Source organism: Leptonychotes weddellii, chromosome 1 (genome assembly GCF_054177405.1).
Source record: "Leptonychotes weddellii isolate Sample4059 chromosome 1, ASM5417740v2, whole genome shotgun sequence".
Taxonomy (NCBI): Eukaryota; Metazoa; Chordata; class Mammalia; order Carnivora; family Phocidae; genus Leptonychotes; species Leptonychotes weddellii.
In genome coordinates this window covers 77,617,197-77,628,083 of record NC_138369.1, presented here as the reverse complement: position 1 = coordinate 77,628,083, position 10,887 = coordinate 77,617,197, and the positions used below count along the sequence as shown (strand labels likewise).

The 10,887-nt window shown below is 42.1% G+C and overlaps 1 protein-coding gene across 1 annotated transcript in view; it reads right to left on the bottom strand.

The window, feature by feature from the left end:
• Positions 1-8,489: 8,489 nt before the first annotated feature.
• The window catches only part of BFSP2 (beaded filament structural protein 2), a 64,139-nt gene continuing 61,741 nt past the window's right edge, over positions 8,490-10,887 (bottom strand). Inside the window, exon 7 of the mRNA XM_081826473.1 lies at positions 8,490-8,764. Coding sequence (XP_081682599.1) covers positions 8,758-8,764 — 7 coding nt within the window. The 3' untranslated portion in view covers positions 8,490-8,757. The remainder of the gene's footprint in view (positions 8,765-10,887) is intronic.

Here is a 10,887-nt window from a genome sequence, read left to right as displayed (position 1 = left end):
AGGGAGAGAAGAGACTGGCAGAACGATTCAGTTGAGGAAGAGGGGGCTAGAGGTGAGATCTTGTGGCCAATTTTGACTCAGCTTACCCCTTCCAGGGCTTGTGTGGTACGGGGTCAAGGAAAGGAGAGGGATGTGGCATGAAACAAAAGATTTAGTCACAGGAGGCTTAAGAGCTCTGCCAGAGGAACTCCTTCCAAAAGAGCTGGTTGTGAGAAGCAGTTCTGTGGAGTGGAAGGATTACTTGAGCCATGGGGGATGCCTGTGAAACTGTTGGAATGGTGGCCATTCTACTTACACCTGCCTAGGATACTCTGGGATACCCACCAGCCAAGCATTTCACATATATCTGAGGAGGTGGACGCAGGACTTCCCACAAATAAGCTTGCAAACACCTCAGTAGTTCTCACCAACTATACATCCCACCCACCTCTAAGCAACCTTTATCTGCTCTGTCCAAACAGTAGCCACCAGCCACATGCAGCTATTGAACTCTTAAAATATGGCTAGTGTGACTGAAGTAATGAATTTTAAAGGTTATTTAATTTTAATTAAAAAATTAAAAATAAAAGCAGTATAAAATATTTGTCCTGTAAAAGAAAAATTTGAAAAGTGTTTTTTTTTGATGTTTATAGAGTTGATTTTCAAACATATGCAATTACTTTCTTAAACGTGATGCTAATAACATCGAGTGGACATAAGAGTTAGTGAATTTATTTAACTTGGACAAGTGTGGTTTTGAAACCAATATGCTTTTGCTTCAAAGCCAATAAACTCTTCCAAAAAAGATGAACCAGTTTTGTTAATACAAATCAAAGGAAAAAATATAAACATCAAAGGAGGACAATTTTTTGGTCCTCAATTCGGTTATTGAAAAAAATTTTAAGTATGTTTGGTATAATTTGGGTTTGTGAATCTACTATTTCAACTATAAATTTTACAATCTAAATATGGATCAAGTACTTCTGAAGAAAATTTAGCATCCAAATTGAGATGGAGTATAAGGATAAACTATAAGCCTGATTAGAAGACCTAATACCAAAAAAAATCTAAAATATCTTATCAATAATTTTAAAATGTCAATTATATGCTGAAATGATAGGATTTAGAATATATTGAGATAAGTAAAATGTATTATTAAAATTAGTTTCACTTGTTCTCCTCTGACACTTTTAAAAATGTGGCTATTAGAAAATTTAAAATTAGGTACATGGGTTGGATTCTATTTCTATTGGACAGTGATGATCTAGATTCTTTAAAGGCGGGTCTACATTTTGTACTTCTCCACATCCTTGGCACCTCGCATGGTGTTGATGTGGAACAGGGGCTGTATAATTGTTTTTTGAGGAAGAGGATTTCATCTTGGAGAGGAGAGAGTTTTCCACCACTGAGCACAAAGGTGAACTGCTAAGATTGAATTCCCCAAATAATACATAAAACCACAATTTCACTTCCCCAGACAGTTGTTACCCTACATGTTTCTCTTGCCTCTTTTCTCTTGGTCACTAGTAGCTAAATGATGAGGTGCTTAACCTACCACTGGTCGGTTGATTCCTGCCCTTTTGTTTCCCTCTCAAAGTACCCATAGCAATACTGACATAAAGGGAATTGGTGACATCTTGTCTTAATTATCTAGTCAGGTTTGCCGAGTAGGCTTCTTTTTTTTTTAAGATAATTTATTTATTTGAGAGAGAGAGAGAGTGAGCAGCGGGGAGGGGCAGAGGGAGAGGGAGAGGGAGAGAATCCCAAATAGCTCCGTGCTAAGCACAGAGCCAGAGGCGGGGCTTGATCTCACAACCCCGAGAATATGACCTCAGCTGAAATCAAGAGTCAAACTTAACCAATTGCACCACCCAGGCACCCCTGCCAACTAGGCTTTTTAATTAAAAATTGTGAACCTTATTTAGGTAGGTCATCAATAAGAACTTTAGCTATAGAAACAAAATGAAACAACAATAAAAAAGCCAAAGTACCTATGGCTTGTCCAGAGAAATTCAGGAGTTTGTGGCTTATCCACTTTGCAAAGTCCATTCTCCTAAGATGCAACATATCTTTTGTGTTCAATCCCAAAATTACACTGAAAGCTTGACTCCCTATGGTGTGAATGGTCTTTCACTCTCAGCAGAAGAAGGAGAAAATGGACGATTTTCTCTTGGGCATGACAGGGAAAGTTGGGTTTTCTGTTGACTTTGCAGCACAGCACATCTATGTTGGGATCTTCTCCAGTTCCTGCTCAACCTATTGTTCAAAATAACTGGTCTATATGATCCAATTAAGCCAGTCACTTCAGCTGAGAAAATAGTATGCTTTCTTCACTCAACTAGCAGATTAATTTCTTGAACGTGATTGGACCTGCTGTGCTGTTGTGTCAGGAGACTGAGTTTTCAATCAAGACTGAGCAAGAACGTGGCCTGGGTTACCCCTTCCCTTTCTTGTGATATCCAAGCTAAAAATGCTGGACAAATCTTCATGAATCACTTGAGGTCAGAAAACTATATGGGATATGAGTATGGAGTGCTTCTGACTGATTATGATTAGGGCTGCCTGGTAATTTTTTTAAAGATTTTATTTATTTTTTAAAAAATTTTATTTATTTACTTGTTTGTTTATTTATTTTAGAGAGAGAGAACATGAGCGGGAGGGGAGGGGCAGAGGGAGAGAGAGAGAGAGAATCTCTCAAGCAGACTCCATGTTGAGCATGGAGTCCAAAGCAGGGCTTGACCCCATGACCCTGAGATCATGACCTGAGCAGAACCAAGAGCCAGACGCTTAATTGACTGAGCCACCCAGGTGCCCCACCTGGTAATTTTTTAGTAGAAGTATGTCTGATGTAATATGTGGGACATATTTCTACTAAAAAATTATTCATTGTTTATCTGAAATTCAAATCTACCTGGACATCCTGTATTTTATTTAAGTCCAGCAACCCTAGATAAGATGCCAGAATTGCCCAAAAAGGCACCATCCTCTTTTGCCATTTATCAAAACAAAAAAGATGATGTAAGAGTTTATGAAAGAATATCTGTGTTACAATAGCATCAAAACCATAACATAGCTAGAAATAAATTTAACCAGGGAAGTAAAAGATCTCTACACTGAAAACGTTGACAAAAGAATCAAAGACACAAATACATCAAAAGGTATCCCATGCTCATGGATTGGAAGAATTCATACTGTTAAAATGTCTATACTACACAAGGCCATCCATAGATTCAGTGCAATCCTTATCATGATTCCAATGATATTTTTTACAGAAGCAGAAAAAAAAATCCTAAAATTTATATAGAACAACAAAAGGCTCTGTATAGCCAAAGCAATTCTGAGAAAGAACAAGCAGGAGGCATCACACTTCCTAATTTGAGGCCATATTATAAAACTATAGTAATGAAAACAGTATGGTATTGGCATAAAACACACACACAGACCAATGGAACAGAATTTAGAGACCAGAAGTGAACCCATGCACATACAATTGATTAATATTTGACAAGAGAGCCAAGAATACTCAATGGGGAAGACACAATCTCTTCAATAAATGGTGCTGGGAAAACTGGATATTCGTGTAAGAATGAAACTAGACCCATTTCTTAAATCCACTTACAAAAATTAACCTGAAATGGATTTAAGACTTAAATGTAAGACTGAAAACTATAAAACTCCTAGAAGAAAATGTAGGGAAAAAGCTCCCTGATATGGGTCTTGGCAATGACTTTTTGGATAGGACACTTAAAGCACAAGCAAAAAATTAAAAAATAAATAAGTGGGACCCCATCAAACTAAAAAGCTTCTGCACAGCAAAGGAAATCATCAACAAAAGGAAAGACAACTTACTGAATGGGGAAAAAAAAAATTTGTAAACCATGTATCTGGTAAGAGGTTAATATTCACATTATATAAAGAGCTCACACAACGCAATAGCAAAAAACAAATAGTTCAACTAAAATTGGGCAAAACTGGGGCTCCCAGTCTTTCAAGGCCATCACTTCCCAATGCCCTTTGACCCTGCCGAGGATCATGGACAGGACATAGAGTGCTGTACTCTGGCATGGGAATAGGGGAGGCTGTAGCAGCATCAGCCTTGGGGTTCCAGGCCCCTGTCCTACAGATACTCAGCACGCAGTGGCTCATTTCCAGTGACCCAGCCCCATATCCCACTAGCACTTCAAGAAGATGTCTCAAGAAGAACAGGCATTTGGTTTAACAGTCAAAATGTCAACTGGCCAGACAAGGGCATATCCAAGGAGAGATCGTATCTGCTTTCTAATCTACTTGAAGACTTCTTGTCCTGACGGCGGACTGTATCAGCCCTGGCACTCCCACCTCAGTGTTCCTGGGGACAGGAAGGACCTCACTTTGGAGATAAGACCACTCAGTGAAAAGTCCCTGCTCACAAACTGCAAAACGTTAGATTTGTAAGGGTAATAGGTCAGCTGTAGTCATCATGCCCCACCAGCTCTGATGGTGATGTGTATGTGTTATTGCTTCATCACGTAGAATATGAAACAGGTGACTTTGCTTTCCTGAGGAGTAATATCAAATCTCCATTATTGCTTGACTTACTCTTGCCTTTTTTTAAGTTTTATTTATTTAAGTAATCTCTACACCCAATGTGGGGCTTGAACTTATGACCCCTGAGATCAAGAGTCACAAGCTCTTCCAACTGAGCCAGCCAGGTGCCCCATTCTTGCCTCTTGAGAAGAAAATCCTCTTATTATGGCTGCTGCTGGCACCCTTACGCTGGCATCACCCGTTCCTCAAAGGGCCCCTGCAAATTCATTTGTAATAATTGGTAAATTTGAATCTTATGCTAACAGATTGGGATCACATAGTTCTGTGCAGATAGAGTACTAACAATTAGTTTCCCTTCTAGAAATGTTAAATTTTTTTTTTAAAAAAACTTTTTTTTAAAATTTTTTTTTTAAATTTTTTTTTAAATGTGTTTTTTAGAGAGAGAGAGAGAACACACCTGTGTGTACACATTAGTGGGGGGAGGGGCAGAGGGAGAGGGAGGGAGAGAATCTTAAGCAGGCTCCACGCCCAGTGTAGAGCCCAACTTGGGGCTCCATCTCATGACCCTGAGATCATGACCTGAGCTGAAATCAAGAGTCAGACTCTTAACCAACTGAGCCACCCAGGCACCCTGATTTCTGCAGTTAAAAAAATATATATATTCAACCTTGGAAGCAGTGTAAATATCTGATAATAACTAAATAAGCAAATTACAATTTAAAAAAATAGGCAAAAGTCCTGAATAGACATTTTTCCAAAGAAAATAGATGAGGGGCCAACAGGTTCATGAAATGATACTCAACATCATTAATTGTTAAGGAAACCACAATAAGATATCACCTCACACCTGTTAGAATGGCTAGCATCAAAAAGACGAAATAAATGTTGGCGAGGATGCGGAGAAAAGGGAACCCTTGTGCACTGCTGGTGGGAATGCAAACTGGTGCAGCCACCATGGAAAACAGAATGGAAGTTCCTCAAAAAGTTAAAAATAGAACTACCATATGATCCCACAAAACCCCTTCTGGGACAATATTTGAAGGAAATGAAAACACTATGTCAAGGAGATCTCTGCACCCCCATATCCATAGCAGCATTAGTTACAATAGTCAAGACACGGAAGCAGCCTAGGTGTCCTTGGACAGATGAATGGATAAAGAAGTTGGGATATATACAGATACACACACACATATACCCAGAGGAATATTATTTAGCCATAAAAAGCAGGAAAGTCTGTCATTTGCAACAACATGGGTGGACCTTAAGGGCATTATGCTAAATGAAATGAGGCACACAAAGAAAAACAATGTATGATCTCAGTTGTTTGTGGAATCCTAAAAAATAAACGCCTAGAAAAAGACATCAGATCTATGGTTAGCAGAGGTGGGAGGGGGTGGATTGGAGGAAGGTGGTCAAAAGATACAAACTTCCAGTTGGAAGATAAGTAAGTACCAGGGATGTCTCACACAGCATGATGACTGACTGCCTCTAACACTGCTGTCTGGTACCTATGAAAGTTAAGAGAGTAAACCCCAAGAGTTCCCAGCACAAGGAAACAATGTATTTTTCTTTTTCTTTTTCTGTATCTAAAGGAGATGATGGATGGTAACTGATGGTGGTACTCATTATACACCTTAAACTTGCACAGTGCTGAACATCAATTACAGTTCAATACATCTGGGAGGAAAAAAAAGAATATCTGTGGGGGTATTTAGAGATCATCAGAAACCAGCATGGGACTTACTTGATGATTCTTGAAATCCCACAGAGATTAGATCTGGATGTCTATTTCCATGCCTTCTATAATAAGCTGAATTCTATGAAGGGGTCCCGCGAACTGCAATGTGATGCTCTGCCTGTTTTGCTTTGTTTTTCCTTTTATGTGCACACTCAGGCTCCCCAGGGAGACAGTAAGCCCACCGGGGCGGAAACTGTCTCCTGTTTACTGCTGTCCTCAAAGTCCAGCAAAATGTCTGGGCGCCAGGAGGTGCTCAGAAGTGCTGTGGATGACAGTGAAGGTGAGTTTGCTCGCGGTCTGAAAGCCTAAGGACGGGCGTTCTAGCAGTCTCCCTGGGTGTTTACACTGTGCTCCAGGGACGAGGCCGGAGGCCGGTGGCGTTACCTGGTCTGGAAACAGCGCGTCTGTGCTTTTGGAGGAGCCCCGTGGAAGCCCTTCTCTGGTCCGCTCCAGAACAAATGCTCTGTCCTTGACACCAACAGGAGCAGTAAGCATCCCTGCCACCTGCCAGCGAGCTGCTGCCAGGGCGTAATTTTACCGGCTGTTGTGGGGGAAGCCCGAGCTCAATAAGGCCCTGGTGGAATCAGGGGCCAGCAGCGCCTTTTCTTACCTGTTAATGAAGCCTCATTAGAAACAGCAAGACACCGTGCTGAGAACTGGAAGCCCCAGTCTGCCCTGGCTCTCCCTGCCAAAGGATGATTAACTTAATGATTTATGGCAGATGCTCTTTGAGATTAGGGGGCGGAGGAGACCGGGTGTGTGCGGCTCCGCGCAGCATGCTGTCCGGTGGAAACGCGGGAGGGTGTGCGGATCCGTTCTCCCCTCCGTGCAATAGCTGAAAACAGCGTCCAGGTTCTGGAAAACGCATGGCCATTCAGACCCAGAAGTACCTCCTTTTGACGGCTGACGTTTTGGGGCCCCCCAGCTGTGTTTAGGTTAGGGATTTAGGTCTTGGCTGGGGGGGGGGGCAGAAAATTAACTGTAACAAGTAAGAAAGGAAAGAAACAGACCTCAGTTGGCCACTTATCTATTTTCTTTGGAAAAATGGCTATTCAGACCTCAGTGCATCCAGCATAGCTCACCCGTGCACGATGCCCTCTTCCAGGGAGGCCCTTGTACCCACTGCTTCCACGGAGGGCACCGGGGAGCACGCAGCTGTGCAGGGATTGGTGCTTTGCAGAGATGTAGCATCAAGTAGTGCCTTGACTATTTCTGAGCCTCAGACCACAAACAGAATTATGTAAAGGTGTGGTGCAAGCTGTAAATAGCTGTCCTGCCCACATGACTTGCTAATACAATCCCTTTGATCCTAGAAACCAAAAAGGAAAGCCAGTTGGCACGGTGTCAACCAGGAGACCCCACTTCTTGCCTTGCTTCTCTTTTAAGCGTTCTTAAGGGTAAAGAAGGTTTCTTTTGTTTATGTTGGCTTTGGCTCTTTGGAACCCCAGGGGTGGGGGGAGGGTGTCTTTGAATGTGCCCATATTGGACACATCCCCCTGTCTGGATTAGCCGCTTAGGAGGACAGACTCGTGTGGATATTTTGGTCTGTAATTCTGTGTGGCAGGTGGACTAACAGAAGCTTGGGGGAAGAATTAAGAAATTAAGGCTGGGCTTTGTGTGTGTGGTTTTGGAGACACTGAGAGCCTGTGGTAGGACACAGGTGGTGGTTTCAGTTTTAATCAGAAGGCAGGGGAGTCTTGCCTGGGTCGGTGGCAGATTCACACACTATATTTGGCTGGGCTAGGCCCTGAGAAGGCTGGGGGAAGGATCCTGGAAAAAAGTTCTGAGGTTGCCAGTGGGGTAGGCAACCACAACCTAATTAATACCCCCCTCCCCGACTTGAAGTACCGTTTAAACTGATTGAGAGATGCTCTGCCATCGCAGTGAGATGTGTGAGTCTGCACGAATATGCCTGTGCAGAGTGCATGAGAGAGATCTGAATGCTCTGTGATGCTTATGATCATGATATATTCAACAAAGCACCAGGCCAATCCGCTGTCTAGCAAGAGTGTTGTTTTTGCCCCCAAACTGTGGCAATCTTACATGCCATGAGCACAAGTCTTGCTTAAGCCGCACGTTTATGTTCATAAACCCAAGAGCAGCTGACCCTTGGATGACGAGGTAGATGGCGTCATGCTCAAGGACCCCTGCAGAAGCCATTAAGAATGGCTCTGGGAGCAAAAAGCCAGGCAGGTAAAGCGATATCCATCTTCACCTGACAGTGGGTTGAACAAGGTGGGCAGACTGGAAGCCACACACAAAGCATTTATTTGGAGAGGGACAAGGAAGGTTGATCAAGCTACAGACTATTTAAATTAAGGCAGAAGGACCCTCTCCACTTCCAGGATGCTTTTCAGACTAAGCTGAATCAACCAGGGAATCCAGCAAGGAATGCAGCTCAGGAGGGTAGGGTGGTGGTGGGAGTCTAGGCGATGTGGGGGAAACTCCTCTAGGAACTTCACTGGTCACTTGGTGAGGGAGGCAGCATTTTCTTCGTGAAAAGAGAAGTTCCTTCATTCACTGAAACAAACAAAAAACGCAAGTGAGAGAAGTTGTAGATGATGAAAATTAGTAAAGAGGTCATAGTGGGAGTACAGGAAAGGCAAGAGTCTCATGGAAAGAATTTGGCCTTTGGAACAAGGCAGTTTGGGTTTCAAACCCCTGTTCCATGGTTTTTAGCAGTGTGACCTTGGGCAAATGACTTCAGCTCTCTGAGGCTTTGTCTCCTGTCTGTAAAATGGGGAGAATGATGTCATCCTGGCAGAGTTTTGGGGAGAAATGAAGATAAAGAGCTTAAGACTGAGCTGGTACCTAGTGGGCACTCACTAGTGGAGTTCTTATATTCTTGAAGTAAATTCAGCCTAACTCATTACTTTTTGTATATGTTTAAAACAATTTTATGTATATATTCAGATGTTCAAGGGCATGTGAAAAAATGAGCTTTGTTAGGAACATCTAGCTTTTATAATCAGCAGAAATCAATGCAATAAAAAGACAGTCGGGAAGGAGCTGGATGACATATTCTCTATTGGAAAAGAGGGAGGATTCTGTTGCTTCTATACAGTTCTCTTGCCTTCGGGAGAAAAATGTTACACAGCACCTTGGAGAAGCCAGGAGACCTGGGCTCCAGTCCCAGCTCTGCCTCCACCTCCCCGTGTGATCACAAACACATCCTTTTCTGCTCTGGGCTTTTGTATTCTCTCTGAAATTGAGGGGTTGGATTATGTAATCACTAAGTTGTCTCTCAGAGCTGATGTTCTATTCATTATTCCATGTATGTCTTGGAAGGGACTTTGGAGGGAAAAGTGAAGATACAGAATTATGATAGACTAAAGCTTGGATTTCCTTAACAAGCTGGCAAGGAAGCAGAATCCCAAGACTTACACATATGCTCCTGGAATCCTTACCCATTAAAAAAAGACTGCAAATATACACATACCTGTGTGCATGTGCATACACGTACATATACAGAATATATATGCCATTCCTACCCCTTGATTCTCTCCACTATGGAGGCTGGAAAAGCTAAGTAATTTCTTTCCCAGCATCCCTTGCAGGGAGGTATGCTCATGTGAGCAGGTTATGGTCAATGAGATGTAAGGGAAAATCCACTGGAGGCCTTCTCAACATGTTTTTCCTTCACTGATAAAAGAAGAGAGCTGCCTCCCTCTTCCCTCCCCTTCTACCATGAATGAAGATATGAGTCTGGAGCTGTGGTAGGCATTTGGCAACCATGGGTAATGAAATGAAGACAAAAAGCCCATATATCAGGGATGGTATATCAGGAAGATGAAAGAGCTTGGGACTTTAATGAAACCACTGAGGGGCCTAGACCACCTTATTTCTGGAACTCTTAAATAAGCACAGTTTGTGCCCTTGCCGCTCAAAGTGTAGTTTGTGGGCCAGCAGTTATAGGCATCACCTGGGAGCTTTGTTAGACTTGAAGAATTTCTGGCCTACCCCAGACCTAGTGAAGCAGAGTCTGCATTAAAAAAAAAGTCCCCAGGTTGTTCTCTGTATTTAAGAATCTGCTTTTTTGTTTGTCTCTTTTTTTCTTTGTTCATTTGTTCTTAAATTCTACCTATGAGTGAAAAAACAGACTCTTAAATACAGAGAGCAAACTGATGGTAACCAGAGGGGAGGTGGGGGGATGGGGGAAACAGGTGAAGGGGATTAAAAGCACACTTATCTTGATGAGCACTGAGTCATGTCTAGAGATGTTGAATCATTATATCATACACCTGAAACTAATATGATACTGCATGTTTATTATAGTTCAATAAAAAATAAAATATGCTCAGGTTTTGGTGTTCTGAGTGCACATTAAAGTTTCAGGAACATTAGTTTGTAGCCCCATTAATGAGGGTCTATTACCCACAGCTGAAAGTACTCCTAACAGCATGTATGTCCTCGGTATGTCCAAACATGTAGAAGTATGTCCATGTGTGTGTATGTGTATATCTGCAGATGTGAATATACGAATAGAAAAATCCTGCAAGGAAGACATGAACAGACATTTTTCCAAAGAAGACATCCAAATGGCCAACAGACACATGAAAAAGTGCTCAACATCACTTGGCATCAGGGAAATACAAATCAAAACCTCAATGAGATACCACCTCACACCAGTCAGAATGGCTAAA